Source organism: Nanorana parkeri, unplaced genomic scaffold (assembly GCF_000935625.1).
Source record: "Nanorana parkeri isolate BGI_ZX_2015 unplaced genomic scaffold, ASM93562v1 scaffold165, whole genome shotgun sequence".
Taxonomy (NCBI): Eukaryota; Metazoa; Chordata; class Amphibia; order Anura; family Dicroglossidae; genus Nanorana; species Nanorana parkeri.
Genome location: NW_017306433.1, coordinates 517,943 through 539,287, shown reverse-complemented (window position 1 = coordinate 539,287; position 21,345 = coordinate 517,943). Strand labels below are relative to the sequence as shown.

Here is a 21,345-nt window from a genome sequence, read left to right as displayed (position 1 = left end):
GTTCTTCTTTAATTTTAATTTAGCCTTGTGACCTTTTTATGAGATCTTTTTGGGCATTTTAAATGGTTTGATGGGTTGCAGTGAAGATTTTTTCTTTATTGAGGGGTTCATTGTTATACTATACATATAGAGTATATAAATATTTCTTTGTTGTGGTTTGAATAAATGAATCATCTGTGGTACATTATTGGTGTGGTGGTGTAAGCTTTTCTTTAGCCACTTATTTTGTTGTATAGTCTTTTATTTTCCTAGACTATACACCAAGCTGTGCCGATTTTCACTCACTTGACTGTCACACAATGTCCGAGGCCAAAATAATACTTTAATTTCAGATTTTTTGCTTTACTAAATTGCTATAGGCACAGTGCTCACACTCTGCCCACGTAATCCTTCTTCTGCCAAACTAAACTAACTTTCAAGTTTCCTGTATGAATAGTTTTTCAATTACATTACTGAAATGAATAGGTTTTTCCAAAAGTAGAAATTACTTCTGAGTAAATGGTATGTGGACACAGCTGCCAAATCAATGCGTTTGTACAGTTTCCTCAGAGCTTTCCAGTGTCCAGTGTCCTAGACTAGTGTCCAGGTTTTGGTTTTAAGTCTCTATTACTTATAACAAGCCCATCAGCCACCGAAAAAAATATCCTCACAAAGAGCCTCCAACTTTTTGGAACCGATTAAGGAGTAAAGCCACAGTCAAAGAGTCTTGTTGTTAGGTTTGTGCTGTGTTTAATTTGTTATTGTTTAGAAGCAACAAAAAAAAACACCCCAAATAAAATTAATTCTATAATTAATTTTAAAAAAAAGGAGCCTTCAACAACCTCCATCGCACAATATCATCCACATTCAAGCTGGTTTTTCTCTACCCAATTTGCCTTAAAATCCAGTCCACGACACTATGTTTGCTATTCTAGAAAGCTTCCTCAGTTAAACTGCAATACTCTTAGCACACATTAGAATACCAGTCTCTTGTGTAGAGTACAACATTTCCACATAAAGACAGGGTACAAAGGGTTCCCCAAGCACTCTCCTACCTCATCTACAGACATCTGGTTTCAAAAAAACAAATCTTTTCATTAGTGTAAAAACATGTTAATGTTTGTGGGTTGTAAATGTGTGTACTGGATGTTTTAAAAACCTTCTTGAAAGTCCTTGAAAAGCCATAAGTCTCTCACAGTTTACAATTTCTATCATTTATTGGAATTTCTTGACAGCACTGTGCTAATTTTCCCTTTTAATTATATTTTTTTACTCAGTATGTCTTAATATATTATTGCATATTGTGTTAATCTGCAATGTTCTTTCTGTTAAAATACATCTTGAAAGCATTTTGCTAAATTTTTGATAAGTGCAACAAATTCCTGTTTTTCTGCCAAGTCCGCTGATCTCCTAACTTTCTACACACTCTGCCTTATGACATGGAGCTGAGGATAGAGGGAGCTGATCTGAAGTCCTAATACACTTCATTGCCCCTCTATAGATACAGTATAGTTCACCCTAGTATGGGACGTGTACTGCCAAGATCACCAGGCTAAAATAAAGGGGAAAACTCCTGCAAAAAAATAATAATGCAGCCATTTTATCTAAGGGCTGCAATATATTACATTTTTGTTCTTGGACGTGGATAGACTTTAAAAGAATTGCCATAATTCGACCCAAGATATATCTCAAATTCCCATTACCAATGCCTTTGCCATTTTATAACATGTTTCAGTGATATTTCTCTCTCTACATCTTCTTCTCAAACAATTGGTGGGATAGCATGTCATGATATTGGGAGACGGAATCATCAGTACATAATATGCACTTGACATCAAAGGGTTGCATAGAGCTAATGATATCTGCAATTAACCGAGGCAATGACAGAAAATAATTCATTCTGGGGAGTGACCCAAAGCAGTGATCCCCAACAGCACGCTCCATCTCTGATCCCAAAGGTTTTCTTCAATTTTGAACTTTGATTCAATTATCCTCATTTTAAGCTGTTGTCAAAGGTAGTTGATATATAAGGATAACAGGAAAAACTAACTCTGCCCTATTGTACCCATAGACACTATGATTGTGTATGGATCATACAAAATTACTTTCATTCTTTTCTTTAGGAATTATGAAAAGGGCAAAATTAACAAAGAAATATAAAAATAAACAGAAATATCTTAATACTGAACTCCAGGTCCACAATTAAATACAGTATATGGATGAAATACATACAGTATATGAGAGCTGTTTTTCTGACAGGATTTGTATTTCTGTGCATCCAATCTTTTGGGGGGAATATACAGGAGAGCGAGGAGGGACAGCCTGGAGAGAGAGAGGAGAGACAGCCAGGAGAGAGAGATAGGAGAGACAGCCAGGAGAGAGTGAGATCATGAGGCGAGAACTTGGTAAATGGGCCAAAGCATAGTGTCTGAAAAAGTCACAAATTGTTTGCTGAGATCCATTTTTTTGGCATGAGGGAAATTAAGGGTGTTGTAAAAAAAACAACAACACTCACACTGGTTCCTCCTGCACCCTCCTGGCTCTGAGTGTTTACATGTAGCATTGCACATGCAGTAGATTGTAGTGTATATGTAAACTGGAGAGAGACAAACAAAAAGAGAGAGAGAGAGAGAGAGAGAGATTGGAAATGTTGTAGGAACCGTCAGAGCCCAGTCACAGTGGAGGTGTACACCCATACTGTGCACGAAGCTCGGTTGCATACAAACAGGAATGCCAGGACCCCATGGTTGCCCCTGTCCGTCTGACATTGTGACATCTTGTGTCCGGGTTTCAGCTGGCCTGAAAAATGGACACAGCACATACAGGGCTCAAAACCTGGACTGTCCAGTCGGGTACCGGACAGATGACAACCCTACCTATCATGCAGGGCAAGAGAACTGATCTTTCTTTTCACTTTTCACTTACAGGTCTCCTCCCCACCCCCACCATGTCTCTCGGTCACTCTGTTCCCTCCTATAAGCATGCTTACTGCACTGATACACACCAAATTGGCCCCTTGTTCTGCTTCCTTCCCTGAGCTTCTCTGAGCTCTGTTGTACAGGGACTGCAGGAGGGTGACTGTCCAATTCAGTTACTTACACTGCTTACATTTTTTTTTTAAATGCATTTAATAATGTATTAATAAAAGCAGGGCTGCATAATTTGTGTCCTTTTGTAATACATTAGAGGCACGGCCAGCTGCAAGGGGATTTTTGGCAGAAATTGCAAAAGATTGCTGCAAGCCATGGCCATCGGATTCAGGCAAATATGTATCTGGGGCAGGGGTTAAATCTGTGATGGGGCAAGGCAAACATAACAACTTTACTTCCTGTGCAAGTAAAGTGAATTATTCTCTTAATGTGTTAATACATTTTAATGGTGTTTTACATAAATGCAATCTTTGTTTTACATGTTGACATTTATTCAGGGTACACATTTGAGCAGGATTCACAGAGAATTAGGGGTGTTCTAAAGAGAGAGCACAGCACTAGCTCTTAATTTTACAATTCACAGGCACTCCCCCAAGACTCCCACAGTAGCCCTACCTTCAATATTCCCTGGATCTTTATTTATTGCAGGTAAATCAGCTCACATTCATGCACATTAGCAGTATACCTATCTGTTTGCCTGGAGTCCCACTTTAACCCAATGTTTGCTGTCTTCAGAAAAATGAAAATGTAAATGTGGTAATACAGCCACATAATTTAATACGGACAGAATGGCAAACATTTTCCTTTTAATGACATTCAATTTCCTGCCTGTCCCATGAGGAAGCAGGTATTTCTGTACTCCTCGCTGGAAATAGCACAGGAATATTCCCACTGAGTCTGCTATAATAATTTCAACTAAGTGGTGAGCCTGAAGGTATGCGCAGATTTCACTTCAACCACTCAGCGTCCTACAGAGAATGACAACACAAGCCTTGAATCTACAGCAGAGCCCCCGATCCAGACAGCAGCAGCCACTTTATTCACTTTTATAATAAACATAGGCAAGGGTTAACTAGTAGGGTTATTAAATGTTAATAGGAGAAGGGTAATGACATCTGATTATATTGCACCCATATTTCACACCAGCTTGTAGCCTGGAGTTTTGCCATCTGCTGCCATTTATCGTCATTGCAAAATATTATTTTGCTGTTTGGTGACAAGATGATATCTGTTTGATGTAATATGTCTGAGTTGATGGGGCTGCTTGAAAAATCACAGAGGAAAATTGACTTTCAGGTTAAATTTCAGGTGCCAACCACTAGTGTGATGCTTCTTCGTGCCTTCAGATGTAACCCTGAATGCCCCCTTCCCCACTTTCACTGCTCAGACCCATCTCTCTCACCATAGCAGCACTTTCAGTTAATATGAGATACACAGCAACAATAGATATGTTGCATTTGCAAGTGGTGTCTGTAGAAGAGATAGGTATATTAGGTTAAGGCACACATTACAGTATTGGTTTATGTTAAAAAATCTGAGGGTTTAATGTCACTTTAAAGCAGCCACGGTATACATTTGCACATATGGAGCCAGAGATTGGCAATTCCAAGAAGGCTGGTGAGTCTGGAAGGAATTTTGGACTGACATAAGTTCCTGTGCACTGTGCCAAACCAACTCCCATAGCGATCAAATCATCTCTTAAAGTGTCTTCAAATCAAAACTCTTTGTAGTTCCAGTGCTCCTATAACCTGAAAGGTTAGCTCCCTGATGAAGGAGGACCATTATAACCCCCGAAACATGTTGGCTTGCCATCTGTCTCTTTAGCATTAAACTGACTTTCCTACTTGAACTTTACCATTGGTCGGTCGCTTTCTTTGTTCTACATTGTGAGTAGAATTTTAGGCTGCCATGACCTCACGTGAGATACTTACAATCGTGATGACTTTCACTACTGTACAATCAAATATTGGCTATAGGCTTTTTATGCCAAGACTGCTTTTCATACCCATTTTGCCCCGACAGCCGTTTTTTTGTTTCTTTTTAATGCCTCTGTACATTATTACAATGACCACAAAACTGATGATAACTGTCAGATGCCACTGCAAGTATGACAACTATGTGTATATGTCCTCAGAACATCCTCAGTTGTGGGACTATACCTTAGCAGGATTAGCCTTGGTGTAGCAACACTCCATGCAACTTTTATATATCTACGATGGTCAGGCTGGTTGTCTACTTTAGGTCCTTTAAAGAGCTTGTGGAGACCTCAAAGAGACCTAGCTCCTTTGTCTTTGTTCTTATTTGTTGAAGAATGAGGCGGCTTTTGGAACCAGGCCTCAACTGCTAAATTGGAAATAATGGCATTTGACAAGGGTTGGCTTGACTGAGAGTATTTTTATGGCTTTATCTAAGCATCTGCTGGCTACACATTCTCAAAAGACCATATTTAATATTGACAATAGCAAAATTCTCTTTAGTGGGTATGCATATCCTGTGCTGTTCTGAGACTGCAGTGATGCCGGTATTCTCTGTTTTTAATCAACTGATATTTCAATTTTGGGTAGACACGTGTCCACATTTACCTCTCAGGGCCTTTGGCAATTACTTGCGATGCTTGCTACATTTTTCATTTCTTTTGTCATATTGTAGAGGATACAGCAAGGACAGCCAACTCTGATTGCTGCAGCAGGAGTGAGGCTCCATGGTGGAGAGGGAGCAGAGTAAGGAACCACAGCAAACATAACTTGTCTTTGGAAACCCCTAGATCTCTGATCCTTAAGTTGATTTAGCCCACCATTCCTGAAATATATTTTTGGGTGGTATTTTTTAAATTTATTTATTTATTGTTAAGTTACAGTATGTTCTAGTGTTTCATATTTGAAAAACTTAAAGTGACATTAAACCCTCAGATTTTTTAACATAAACCAATACTGTAATGTGTGCCTTACTGTAATCCATGGTTTTTTCCCTTCTCTTTGCTGCTCTTCCTTTTAAATCTGTATCTCTTCTCATGCTTGGGGAGAACTTCCTTTTGCAGCTGAGTGCCTCTTCCTGTAGTGCTGGCTCAGGTTGTGAACCTACACACAGACACCATGTATCCATTTCAGAGACAAGGCAGTCTGCTGCAAAACAGAAGTTCTGCCCAGCATGAGAAGACATACATATTTAAAAGGAAGAGCAGCAAAGAGAAGGGAAACAACCATGGATTACAGTAAGGCACACATTACAGTATTGTTTTATGTTAAAAAATCTGAGGGTTTAATGTCACTTTAAATAGCAAAGTAAGTTACATCACCAGATGGAATAGGTTCAAGGTATCAATTCCCTGTTTACCAAGTTTGTTGGGCTACCTTTCCTTCATCATTTAGAAGCTTCTTCCAGAGATTTTAAAATATACCATCTAGACAGATGACATGTTAACAGAATCATTTCATGGTTCAGGGTCCTCACAGGATGATTTATCTCTGTCTTGAGGCAATGAAGGCCGTTATTCATGAGAGGCCTACGCAGAACTTAATAATCTATTTTGATGAGGGGAATAAGGCCATTACGGGGAAATAAAACATTAATATTCCGCTTGGGTTTGTCACATACCTCCTAATTACATATTTTAGCAAATTAATTAACTGCTATCACTCTGAAGCAATATATACTTGATGCCAACGATATGCCTTATGAGAGTGAGCAGCTTTGTACATTGCTTGATTTATTGTTTAACTGGAAACTGTCCTATAATACTTAATTCAAGACACCATAAAGATCAGCCAGATAAAAAGATCCACTCAGCCATGAGATGCAACTTTCCTTTTACATGCAACTTTCTCAACATAAATCATACTATATATGAAGGTAAAAATGTGTGTGTGTATGAGTGTTTTAATGCTTTCATATTTTTGTTATTATGTTAAATATAAAGTATTGTAGACCAGCCAGGGGGTAGCTGGTCTGCATTTTACAGATTATCTCTCTGCCAAACTATCTGTGAATGTCATTTTATTTGTAGGGTATATAAGTTAACCATTAAAGCTGTAGCCTTACCCTTCCAAACATGACATGTTTTTTTATATGGGCATGGTCTGTTAGTGGTCATTGAGGTTGATTTACTAAAGGTGAATAGACTGTTCACTTTGCAGGGGAATTTTCACTTTAGAGGGGACATTTCCCCTTAGCTTATTGAATGAGGTGATGCTGTGCTGACTTCCACCAGCAAATGAACTGTTCTGTTTTGTTTTACTTTCCTTACACGTGTTTGGGTATTGTTTGGAATTTTTACACATTCACCAAGCTAAGGCAAACTTCCCCTGCAAAGTGAAAATTCCCTTACAAAGTGAACAGCCTTTTTGACTTGAAAAAATCAACCCCATGATCTCCACTGTTTTGGGTTAGGATGTCATTTGAGACAAAAGCCAATCAGAAGACAGTAGAGGGGAGTTTTGTCAACTATTTACTGAAGTTAAAAAGGATGCCAAGTGACCTTTTTGCTCCTGTTTCCAAAACCAGCCAAACTGAAGACAAAGCAAGTTTGCATCTGCATGTAAAAAAAACACCTTTAATAAATCTAATATGTGTGTACACAGTAGCAAAGGAGAACTTGACTTATTTAGAGTTATTTATATTCGCTTGAAAGATACAACGTATGATCTGCTGGGTTTTTTCCTTGACATTATTTAGCAAGTCACTTGCAGTCGCAATAAAGATTAAGGGGAGCATTGTGTGAATCAGTCAACCTTAGTGTGCAATTTTCTTACTGCACATCCATGAATGAAAACAATGATATTAGCATAGTTTTTGTTAAAGGAATCAATTCTAATAAGAGGTGCGTGTAGCTATTGATCACACATGTGCCGTTTTTCCAAAGCTGTTCCCATGGACTAGTAGTTTAAGGTGGCATGGGCTAAAATCTTGAATAGAATTTAAAACCAGCAGCTATTCAATAAAATCAAATTGTGAAAAAGCCTGTGGACTCAGCAAGGTATATACTGACAATAAAAAACATTCCCCTGAACTGGTTGGATCAGGAATCATAAATAAATGTATAGGCAAAAGAGAAATTAAAGCCATAGCAAGCCATGCAGTATAAGTAGAAGCTCTATAAGGGTGCCTATCTCTGACCACTGGCCAAACATAACAGGTACATTATAGGCCACAATCTCACTAACGGGTGTCCCAATAACACTTTTCAATGGGGCCCTATTATTTTTAATTATTCTCTAGTCTGCAGGCATTCCCTAACAGCCCAGGCCAAGCCTCCTCCAGCAGAGAGTCAATCAACTGAGATGTATTTTCCAGTAACAATTGTTTTCTCCCAAGACAGCACAGTTCCATGGGTTTCAGCAGAGTACTCCCTGTCCCCTATCTATAGGAAGTAGCATACATATTCACCCATTGTGAACATGCATGTCTGTGTAGCGCTCATAGGAACATTTAAAATCCTACTTCTGGATCATCATCTATCCGGCACCAGTTTTCGGATTGCTGCATGATTGGCACAAAAATAAATAGTATAATAAAATAGTAAAGGTTGTCTTATTTAACAAATAACATACATACATAATTTTATATTATCATATATCCAATAAATAAATATTTAGGAAAATATGATCAATATTAGAACAAGTATGGGATAGTGACATTCTATCAGTGACAGTTGAGGTGTGGATTTGATCTTCACTGTTAATGTACTGTGAACATATAACATTTTACACAGTTTTGGGCTCTACAGAAAACGTGCAATGTGGCTGAAGACTTTATGAACCTTATAAGACTGAAAAGGATATGTATAGGATACTGATCATGGTCTACAACATTTTACAGACTAGATTGATGGTTGAGTACATCCTCTGTGATCTCCTAGGTTCCCCCATCTCAACTTGCATATTCTAAACATTGCACATACAGATGGTGTTAAGGATTTGAATATAAATTGTTAGACTGGTATAATGCTATACCTATTAGTTAATTTTTAACATTTGTGTTTTCTATATATATACAATTTACTGTTGGGAAACTGTAATAATAACACATTTGTATTAGGGAAAATAAATATTATGTAGGGATGCACCAATACCAGTATCGGTGCTGATACTGGGCATTTTCACGAGTACTGATACCAAAAAACGATACAGGCACTTTAAATTTTCAAATTAAAGCAGCTGCCTTAGGTCCAGGACTTGCTGGAGACCTCACAGCACCCTTCTTGGGAACCATGCGGCGCCTGTTTACAGTGCTTTCAATGGCCCGCACATCTCCCCCCTCCTGAGACCCTCCGCACCCCTCCTGAGACCCTCCACACTCCTCCTGAAATCCTCCACAACCCTCCCCAGACTCTCTGCCCAAGACATCAGGCCGGCACCCTGGAGCAGAGCAGCAGCACAGAGTATATAAAATGTATATACTATTATTCTGCATTGCTGTATAATGATTTGCTGGGATTTGTAGTCCTCTATAGCTGATGGTATTATTCTGCATTACTGTAAAATGTATTTCTGGGATTTGTAGTCCTCCATAGCTGATGGTATTTTTCTGCAATACTTTATAATGTATTGCTGGGATTTGTAGTCCTCTATAGCTGATGGTATTATTTTGCATAGCTGTATAATGTTTCGCTGGGATTTTTAGTTCTTTATAGCTGGTGCCATCCTGCATTGCTGTATAATGTATTGCTGGTATTTGTATTTTTCTGTAGCTGATGGTATTATAATAATACCATCAGCTACAGAGGACTACAAATCTCAGAAATGCATTATACAGCAATGTAGAATAATATTATTATTTTTCATTGTTTTATAATGTATTTCTCTATAGCTGGTACCTTTCTGCATTGCTATATAATGTATTGCTGAGATTTGCAGTCCCTATATAGCTTGGAGTCAGTGGCAGACCTACCAGGGTCACCGCAGTTGCCACATGTGACCGATCACTGAAAATCCACCATTGTCCTAAAATCATTAGTCTGTATACTGCCACATGATACTAAAAAAAAGGTATAGGTAATTTGTGTATAGGTAATTGGTATCGGTGAGTACTCCCCAGTAATATGGAAAAAAGAACCCACCATTCTTCAAAAAAATATATTTTAAAGTTTTAAACAGATTATTTGACTGTTTCAAAGCACATAACTTTTTGGTAAATGTGTACAGTGTTATCTTTGGAGAAAATGAGCCACTGCATACCAAAGCAAAACAAAACTTCATCCCAAATCTGAAGCATGATGGGATTAATTGGCTACCTCAGGACCTAAATGGTTTGCAATCATTGTGGGATAACTTAATGACAATTTGTTCCAGGAAATATTTCAACAGAATTTTGCTGTAAAATTGAAAAGAAGTTAGGTCATGCGTGTGACAACTGTATAAAAAACAGGACCAAATTAACAACGGAGTAACTTAAAGGAGAACTGTGGGGTTAAGGCTTTTCCCCATAGTTCTCCTTAGGGTAACGGGAGGACACAAACTAGCATCCTCCCGTCACCCTAAGCTCAGTATACCGCGAGCTGCAGCTCGGGGTATACGGAGACGCCGCAGCTGAAGCGGATCCCGACAATTATGCCGGGACCTGCCCAGCTGCGTGAGTGACAGCTGGCTCTGCCTATCTAGAGGCAGAGCCCGGTGTACCCCCCCCTCCCCCGTCCGATGCGCCAGTCAGCGCTGAACGATCGGAGCAGGGAATCCAGCCCCTCCCCTGTCACGGCAGAGAGCTGTGACAGAATCGAGAGGTGAGCGAACGCCTCCCAATCTACTGAGCCGAGCTGTGAGAGTCTCATTGTCACAGGTCGGCTAGAACTATGAGGTAAGTGAAAAGCACTCACCTCATAGTTCTCCTTTAAAGAGAATTTATATTGTATTAGTGAGTCTTGACGTCAACCCCATGAAAATGCTGTTGGATGATCTAACACAAGCTATGCAAGTAAGGCATTCCAAACAAATATATGACCTGAATCTGTTTTGAAAAAATGAATGGGACATTACACCACCTACCCACTATACAGGTCTGATCAAAAGCTGGACAAAGAATTAGACTTGTGCGCCGTCAAAAAATTTGTTTCGCTCCGTTTCGGAATATCTGTTATTTCGTATTTCGTAATGCGTGTCCGAAACTCAATTCGGATTCGTACGATAATTGGCTTTCAGCTAATAGGAGGTTCGACTAGCTAAAAAATATATACATGATTTTTAAACAATCCTCTTGGTTATCTAACAATTTATTCATACAAATGAAAAATGCTGTGTGGTTTGTTTGAATACTGTCTTTGTTTTTATGACTGAAGATAAAGATAAGATCATTCATCATTTTCGGAGCCATTCATGCAGACGTTTAGAAAATTCCCAGGGAGCCAGGTAACAATTTAAAAAGATTAGGAAAGAAGCAAAAAAAAAGAATCCTGCCATTGTATATTCATTTATTTCATCTTCCTATGAATGTTTTATTCTATGATCGCTTTCTTAACACTGTCTTCTATTCATCTAATAAGACAGATGATTTCTAGCTTTGAAAAGCAGCGCCTCCCTTTCTGCTGCTTTAATTGCCCTGACCTGTTCTACAGCCATGCAAACAGGCAGCAAGAATCAAGGCCGCTTTTTGACTGATTCATTATTTCAAGCTGGTGGCTTACTGGAACCCAGGCTGGATATAAGTAGATAACATTATGACGCACAGGCTAATCTGCATATAAATTGAGCTAATCAGAAATGCAAATTGCAATCACAGAAGATGTGAACGACGGCCATAATTGTATGAATGTTACAAGAGCTTAGTTCAAACATTTCCATTGTTCCTTTTTCAGCCAGTAAAATGATATGCATCGGAAACTCAGATAAGGAAATATACAAATTTTATTCCACACAGGACTACCTGCAGTGCAATAAATTATTGTTTGGTGCAGTAATTCATCTATTATTAATTAATAATCTGATACCTAAAAACTGCAGTGATAAACCTAAAATTACAAATAGCCAAGTTCTCGCTTCCTACAGTCTTCTGGCAGACAAACGAGGGATTCTGCCTTGCAGTTGCCCGAAGAGCTTGGTTACCTGAGGTCTGACCACAAAGATTAATGGTTTCCATAAACAACTATTATATTGTGGGTCAGTCATGTGCGATGCCTTCGTTTCCTGGTGAAGCATTCCCTAGCCCTACCCCCAGCATGCCCATCTACGCCCCCAGTGCACCGAAGCCCCGCCCATATCCCTCAGAAGCCCTGTGACATCTCGACGAAGCCTTGGCTAGTGTGAAGGAGGGAGGAAGTAGGAAAGGAGGAGACAGGGGGGACCCTCCCTGTCCCTCACTTGCTCGTCATTGCTGAGGCATCGAGATCAATGGCTTCAGTGGGTTGTTTTTTTGTTTTTTTGACTGGACAGCTTGGACCAATGGCACTTTGCCATTGGTCCAAACCATCCACAGAGCTCACGCCTCTAACAAATAGTAGATGCTGTGACAGCTTTTGCCTTACTAGTTAGGTTACACAAGCAGTGGGGAAGCAGTCAAAAACGGGATGCAGCACTGCCTGTAATTAACAGACAGCGCTCCGTCCATGACAGGTTACACAGCGGGAAGGATTTCCCTGCTGTGTAACCTGTTACAAGCCGATCTGAATGGAGAAAAAGCTGTCAGCTTCAGACTTGAAGCTGACAGCTTTTTCCTCCATAATACTAGGTGAGGCTTTGCCTCACCTGCTTCCGCTCGCAGCACGTACCTGTGGTAGGTGAACCAGTGGCTAGACTATGGACATTTAATATTTTAATAATCTTAGCAGGCAGTAAATGAGCCCTAAAATAAGCTCTCACTAATCTCTGTAGCTGCAGGCACTGTGGAGCAATTCATCCTCAGCATTTACAACATAAGTACTGAAATGCTTAAAGGAATACTGAATTTGCCAAATTGCCATGCAGGGCAAAGTAACAGTGTCTCTGCAAAGCAGTGGCGTCACTACAGGGGGGCAATTGCCCCCCCTGTTTTATGCTTTGCCCCCCCCCTATCAAGCATCTGTATAACCTGCATACGCTTCCACGCCAAGCGTATACGCGCGCACGCGCGCGCAGTCGGCGTGTTTTTGCATGGCGTGTTTGTGGCGTGTTTGTGTGGTTAGTAAATCAACCCCAAAGTGTTGGAATGATTGACCTGATGGGCGGGCATACATTCCACCGCTGTAAAACTGGGCAGGTATACACGCGCACAGCACTGACAGGCATCACTCCACTACCAGTGTTCTATAATTTTCCTCAACCCATTAATGTCTCTACTGCGTCACTTCCAGGTGCGCATGTCATGAAGAAAGGCGGTCATGAAAACATCTGATTCGGATGACTCGGCCCACTGGAAGTGACACAGTCGAGAAAATGTATAGGATCGAGAAAAATTATAGAACACTGACTTTGACACTGTCCGGCCCTCCCACAGCTGCAAAGGGTTCCTTGACCCCGTTTATACTTACAGTAGTAGTACTCCCCCACCGCTCCTTTACTACTCAACAGCTGGTGACAACATCTGGCACTTTTGGGTATGGAGGAGCATGTGAACTCTTCCCCTGTGACAGTTCTTGGGTCTAGCAGCCAATCACTAGGTGCAAGCAATTTCACATAACCGGGGGAGTGACAACTCTACTTCCTCAATGTCGCTTACACCAGTCATTTCTGGCTATAAAGACAGAAGGATTGGTGAGGAAGCACAGCAGGGAAGGTGAGTATAAGGGGGTTGGTTGGCCTTTTGCAGAGACACTGTCACTTTTCCATGCTTGAGCAAGGCAACAATGTCTACTTATATCGTTCTTTCAGCTGCTTACTTCACTCCTGCCTCCCAGAGCACCTGCTGAGAGGGGGGAGCAGAATGAGCTGAGCTGCTGAGTATGGATGAGCGGAGTTATTTTTAGCTACATTGATTTCGCAGCCAGCAAAATCTTACCAAAAAGGAAACTTAGTTTTGCTGAATGAGTTGCAGTTCTATTGGGTTTTTTATTCATTTAAAGGTTTTTTTTGGGGGGGGGGGGGGGGGTTAGTTTTTCATGTAGTGTTCATTATTTATGTCTTTTTACCTTTATTGTGTGTCATTTGTGTTGTCTTTTTTGTACTTGTTTGTGCTATTGGTTTTGTAATTTCTGTCTAAAAAAATAATTATTATTAATAAAAGGGCAAATGAGGAACTATTTTTGGCACAGTAACAGGTTGGACGGGTATTACATAACGCTCAGGAGCCAATTGCACATATTTTTTTTAAAAACTTATTTTTGCTTTTCCCCTCAATGCTAATGCATTACACCAAAATCAATTAAAATAAATCTTCCAATTTTTTTGTGAAATTTTGGGGAAATAAAAACTTAATTGATTCTGCTGTAAATTTTGAGGCTGAATTGCTCCACAGTGGCCAGTGACTACATAGGTCAGTGGGGGTCTCATTTTAAAGCATATTTACTGCTTATTAAGAATTTGTAAAACTTGAATGTCTATAGCCAGGCCATGAGTTTACTTTAAGGTAATGTTACAATGCCAGATATCACCAGTGGGTGACATCACTGGTGAAATCCAAAACTGCAAATATCTTCCAGAGAAAAAAACTAAATCTGTGGAAGAGTAAACCCTTCCATGTTATCACATTCAGGAATCTAAAATAGGGGTTTTCCGTTTTTCCCATTTAAAGTGTATTTACACTTTAATACTCGAATTTGAGAAAACCCTATACTGTATGTTTGTTAGGTGTTCCCATTTACACAGCATAACTAAAAATAATGTAAGTATGTTGTGTATGTTTTAGCTATTTCTTTGGTGAAGGCCTTTGTGCAGATTACAGGCTACTTTGAGCAGTGTTTAAAGTGAAAGTAAAGGGACACACTGTGGGACAGATTAAACTTCCTCTCATTAGCATTCAATGCTTCTAAGTCTTTAAGTCTTTGTTAGGACAGACGGTATTCAGCTAATAATGAAATAGGTCAGCACACTAAAGACAGAGTTAATTAGAGTAAACATAACTTCCCACAGTCTCCTCCTTAAGAGTCAACTAAGTGTTTTTTCCAATAGTTCTCTTTAGTGTAACTGGAGGACATATACTAACCTTCTCCCGTGACCCGAAGCTCAGTATATTGTGGGCCATTCTCCTGCAATATAGTGAGAGCGCCGCAGCCATGACAGATCCCGACAATACTGTCTGGATCCACCCAGCTGCGTGGTTGACAGCTGGCTCTGCCTATCTAGAACCAGAGCCAGCTGTGCCCGCCCCCTTCCTGTCCGTTCCTCCCTTCAGCGCTGATGGATTGGTGACTGGAGGGGTGGGGGGGGAATCCCTGTGGGGAGCGGTGACTGACAGTCAGCACTTACTACAGGGAGATGATCGGAAGTGAGCAAGGGACGGTATGTGTACGCTCACTTCCCGATCAATAGAGCCAACCTGTGACAGCTTCTTTGTCACAGGTTGGCTCCAACTATGAGGATGAGTGGAAATCACTCACCTCATAGTTCTCCTTCAACATTGCAAAGGGGGGAAGCTAGGTAGAATTTAAAAGTAAAAAAGCACATAAAATGTAAGTAGCAATTTTATTTTGTACGCAATGTGAACGGGAACATGTAACAAATATAAAGTAGGTGTTATTCAGATTTGGCCGCAAAAATGGAAAGTCCAGTTCCTAAGCTCAGACTACCTGCTGATTGGCTAAAAGTATTGGCATCAGCCAGAGCAGAGAGAGAATGGCGAAGATGAAAAAATGGCTGGTATGAGATGTGGGCTGTACTCTGGCACCTCCCTCTCCTCTAGCACCTCCCTCTGGCCACCAAGAGCATGTGTGTGGTCAGAAAGGGAACAACTATACTGGCTGTGCTGACAGTGCCAGGAAAGGGCAGAAGTGTGAAAGCAGATTGGGCTCCAGTCAGTGTCTTGCCAACATTTTCCGGGCATGTTTTTTCATGACTGTCATGTATTGAAACAATTGCCCACGAATTGCCACAATTACTGCAAGTGCACGGTATTCCCCAACAAACCCTCAGGCTCAAGGGGTTACAAAAGCACACAGCAAAAATACATTCAGGGGTTAACTGATAAGACAACCAGCAATGTGCTCATTTTAGTAATGCATTAGATACAATCAGTAATCATATTAGAATAATCGGCCTTAATTAAACTGAAAATTGGTTGCTATGGTTTCATGCACTTTGCATTATTGCAGTTTGCACTGCATTAATACATATGTGTGAGAGTAATAAGGAAGAGTGATGAAAACAGCAGAGTAACCTATAAAATGTAATCACAAATACCAGTCTCAAGTATTATTTTTATTGTTTGCTTTGGGCTGAATATATTGGGCCTGATTTACCAAATTAACTTACATAAGAATTGCCTGAATTGCCACAAAGTAACAGATTAGATCTACAGTTTATGATATAACATATTGTTTTCCCAAGCACATTTGCATCTGATTAATGAAATAGTCCTTGCCCCCAAAAAATTTTAATAAATTAGGTCCTTTGGTCCTTAGCTCACTACTGATATGAGTGAGACCACATTGTTGCTCTTTGAACCTGATTAAAAACATAAAATCAACTTTTGGATCCCATGTATTTCTCAAGTTAGATAATACAGTATGTCATTGTTGCAGAATCATACAGGAATAATAGTAACCTATGTTCCATCTCTTTTGCCCAACTGCTGCCTGCCATTGTAAGCCAAAGATAAAGTGGGGAGGATTATGGGAAACAGCATTCAAATAAGACGTGCACATGTCAATTTATTACTCCCTATCTTTTTTGTCATTGTTTTGTTTTTCAGCTTTTTCAATACAAAGTGAATTTTTGAATGTATCTCTAAGCATGACTGACTACCCAGTGAATCAAGAGAGCCATCTTGTGGCCTACCTGGGAATCTTGAACAGAGCTTTGACTGGATGCATGGAAGACAAAGGCGGGTCTCCATCAGCCAATTCAATGGCTGTAATCCCCAGGGACCAGACATCACAGCGCACATCATACGAGTAATCATACTGCTGTTCACAGGCTATGACCTATTGAAGAGATGAAAGGACGGAGTTACAGGCGTTTTGTAACATGAAGTGTACATGTTATAGCTTTACATAAGGGAATACGGCTTGTTTTATTCTACAATCTAGCCGCTGCTTCTTATTAGACTATACATACAGTACATAAATATACTTACATTTATAATAACAGGCATAAATGTTATACACATACATACATACATACAGCTCCAAATGAAAAATTCTTTGTTCTGTACTTTTTTTACATATATTTTTTTTTTCAATGCTTCCTGCAAAAGAAAAAAAATAATACTTGCCTTTACTTTGCAAATACTCTTTTCTTTTCTTTCTTGAACAGCTATGGGCCTATAAGGTAAAACTACATGCCACTATGGAATATCTTTTACCTGACTCGATAAGTTCATCACAATCCTCTTCTTCGATCTTGGCTGAGCTAATGTAGTGGATTTGTTTCTGAGAACTGTGCTATGGGTGGCAGTGATCTCTATGTTACTGCAGAGCAAGGAAGAGAAGTGTGCACAAACAATGGTGAAATAGGCCGTACCCAAGTGCCACTTGTGGCTGGGGGATTTTTAGTGTGGGAAATGGGCTTTAGGTGGTTGTGCCATCAAGTTGTGTAGTTTACACTATAACAAAATATACATCTATTGCAGACCACGTAAGAGAAATAAATACACAGCAATACACAGCAGAGATATAAGCACTGTATGTGGTTTAGTCAGTTCTGATGACACTATCAAAGCAATATGTAGGAAGTCAAAAGGTCTCCAATTATACTTCTGTACTGGGAAAGCTTTCAATGCCCTGAACATTCGGACTGGCATTGGGCTCAAGATGACACTCTTAAAGCAATATGTAGGAAATAAATGGGTCTCCATTTCTACTTTGGTATTGGGAAAGCTTCCAGTGTGAACAGGGATTTATTAAAAGTCTTTTTTTTCAGAATTTCAGGATATAGTCTGGTCTGTTTAGGAATAAAGGTAATTGTCATTAATGACATATATGAGCCACCATAGACTAGAAAATGTAGGATAAATAGAGAAACCTTTGCCATTGCACAATGGAGCTCACTGAGTCTTGAGCAACCTATTGCCAGGACCAAGCACTATAAAATGTCAGGCATTGGGTGAGCCTAAACTTATGCAAATGCCGAGCTTCAGAAAGTTGGTATTTACAGAGGAACTTTTGCTGTCAAGTGGATTATTATAACAAGTAAGGAGAGATCTGGCAGATTATGGTACCTACTATCCAACAGTAATTTAATCAATCAGCCACAATATAGCAATATTTTTTTTTAAAAGACTTAGTTTTTGCATGTCTCTAAAATGCTAAAACAAATGATGAACACTAATAAAAACAGTTTTATAATCATATAATCAGCGGTGTATTTAGCTTTGCTGCTGCCCTAGGCAAGACAGCAGCAAAGCTAAATACACCGCCCCCCCACCGGACTGACCCGCCGATTCACGGACAGCACCCCTCTCCCGCGGCTTACAGATGACTCATCGATGACGACAAAGCAACGCCACCCGCCATCTGCACACCACCCCAAGCCGCCGTCCGCGTCCCGATGGCATCCCATACAGGTCTGTAACCCTTCTGCAATTGGCCCGCGGGCCGGTGCTGCCCTCAGCGAATCTGCCGCTCCAGGCAAACGCCTTGTTTGCCTCGCGGCAGATACGCCCCTGCATATAATATGAATCTAGCGGAAGTGCAAAGAAAGAGTAAGGATGAGGTGCAAGTGCGATAATTCATAACTGGCTTACTATAGTCAGATGATTTAAGTGAATATTTCTGATTGGTTGCCGTGGGTAATGCTTTCACACTTTCTAACTAAACAAGCCCAAAGATGACATTAGTGCAATAAACCAATTATGTGTCTCACCTCTCTCCTTGGATGCAATACTTCTAAAGAATGCAAATGCTCAGCATCATCTCCTTATGTTGTTCATTCATTAGAAGAAAACTCTGTCTGAACTCCCAGTTCTAAAACTTTTCCATTCATCTATTATTAGATACATTAAAATGGCAGTGATTACCTTTAAGATCTAGATATAACCTCAGGAAAATAAACCCACTTTCAGGTATGCAAAGGCCCGAAAAGGGGGGGGGGGGGGGCTGTAAAGAAACACTTATGCTCTCACAATATTTTATATGTAAGAAAATAATTTATTGTTCACAAAAAATAGTTAAAAACACATTGCATTGTCACAATTGAGAGACTTGTTTACCTTTAAGATCTAGTTGGATATAAAGGACATTCCAAAGGACGGAAGAAAATTCACTGGGGTTTTAAAACCTACATTCGCAGATGTGATGATGAGGCAAAGCTACTGTAATCATTTTCCTTTGTGCAGATATTGTTATGGGTGACACATACCTGATTTACATTTTAATGATCTTGGTGATGGAATGAATATTTGCAAAACTAAAGAAACAATAAGAAGCCACTTACAGTAAAATATATAAATGTAGACAGCGGATTAAAACGATAACGGTTGCATGGAGATGTGAATATAGATGCTGTACAAACAGATTATAATACATAGAAGGCATTTTTATGAAGGTTAAAAAAGACAGGATTTCATATGGTGCGTGAACTGGTATTACTGTATAGCTGGAATCTGTACAATTGGCCTACCTGTATGTTGCTGTGTGAAGTTATGATGAATGCAAGGTGACATATCAGAGAAAAGGGCAGGATTTACATGACGGGTTTATAAAATGCTGCATAATAAAGTGACATTTCAGGACTGTGTAAACTGTTTCTTGCAGCCCTTGGCTGTCACAGAGGCTCACATCACGTTCCCTACTATTTATTGGTTTGGATATTTGTATGTGTATTTTGCTTTAATGCACAGATCAGTCTTGTCAGGGGACTATTACAGTGGCACAGAGGTGACACATCAAGGTCACCGGGTCAAAATGTGGCATGGGGCCACCCATTTCCACTGCTGCCCCTCTGTGGAAGATGCAGCTGTTTAGTTCTAGCATTGGACTTGGTTAAAGTACATCTAACCAAATCACTACAATCTCACATAAGGTTTACTCTGTTAATGTTATTTAAAGGACACTTATGGGTAGAGTGAAATACACTCATCCCTGTAATTAGAGCCAACGTGTGACAATGAAGCTGTCACACGTGGGCTCCATTGATCAGGAACTGAGTGATCACATACCGCTGAACACTCAGTTCCCGATCATCTCCCTGCAGAGAGTGGTGACTGATAGTCACCACTCTCTGCAGGGATTCCCCCTCACCTCTCCATTCTTCCAGCGCTGACTGGAGGAACGGATGGCAGAGGGGGCGGACAACACCTCTGGAGAGACAGAGCCAGCTGTCAATCAGGTAGCGGGGTGGACCCCGACAATATTGTGAGTTTTGGCTTAAAGGAAAACATTAGTATATTAGAATTATGGCAAAAAGGTTGGGCCATAGTTCTCTTCTAATCTCCTTAAATCTTCAACTTTCATTAAAGTAACAATAGGTGATTCTGCCATGAAGGTCTTATTTAGGCACTTCCTGTCCACTATTTTCTCCAGAAGGAAGCTGATCCAGAGCATGATATGAAGCAGAAGCTGCAGTGACTGCATGTAGGCAAGAAGTGGCTGAAAGAGACTAGATGAGATCGTCAGCCCTGAGATACAAAAAATAAATAGATGAAAACAAGATTTTATGAAAAAAATTTATTCTAGTTGTTTACCATACATAAAGGGCCCTTCACACTCATTCACTCTGCACAGAGTAATTTGAATTGGCTGCCATTGTACCATGACAAACAAAAAAAACCACACTTGCACACCTTTTTTTGGGGCAGGGTAAACCACAAAGCACTGTAATGGGTTACAGATCGTTGTGAAGTGCTAGAACGCAGGTAGATTGGTGTGGCATTTCAAATAAATGTTACCCCAACACTTAAATGCACGTATGATGTGTTACTGCTCGCAACACATGCAATGAAGTGAAGCCAGCCAGAGGGATGAGGTTTGGAGTGGGCATGAACTGCACGAGCCTTGCACTCATGATATGAAATTGGGACAAAAGACATTTGCCCCACAGGTCACTTGTGCTTTTAGATATGAGGGCTAGTACCTACAGTGCAGTCAGTACATGTGATCAGCTATATCCAGTGCTACAGTTTTATCTCTTGATTTTTGGTGCAGATTATTTGGCATGCTTTTTTCTGACAAACAATTTTGATACAAAAGACACTATATTACTATTACTATACAAAAGACAATGTGATATTGTCTTTTGTATAGTAACTTTAGTGATCATTTTCATTGTAATAATGCATAGGTTCAAGGTTAGGAGTTAGATGGAGTTTAAGGAGTAAGTTGGTGAGGCTCAAAATCTAGCTCAAGTTAAAAGGTTATATTTAGAAGTATGTTCGGGTTAAGAGCTCTGCTTACATAAATGCTGAGTTTTAGGGGTAAAATTGAATTAAAGCGGATTTCTAGTCAGAA

The 21,345-nt window shown here is 39.9% G+C and overlaps 1 protein-coding gene across 1 annotated transcript in view; it reads right to left on the bottom strand.

Annotated features, from left to right (window-relative positions):
- Positions 1–21,345, bottom strand: part of MYO3B (myosin IIIB) — a 207,224-nt gene that overhangs the window by 150,671 nt on the left and 35,208 nt on the right. The window contains exon 8 of the mRNA XM_018554563.1: positions 16,739–16,884. Coding sequence (XP_018410065.1) covers positions 16,739–16,884 — 146 coding nt within the window. The remainder of the gene's footprint in view (positions 1–16,738; positions 16,885–21,345) is intronic.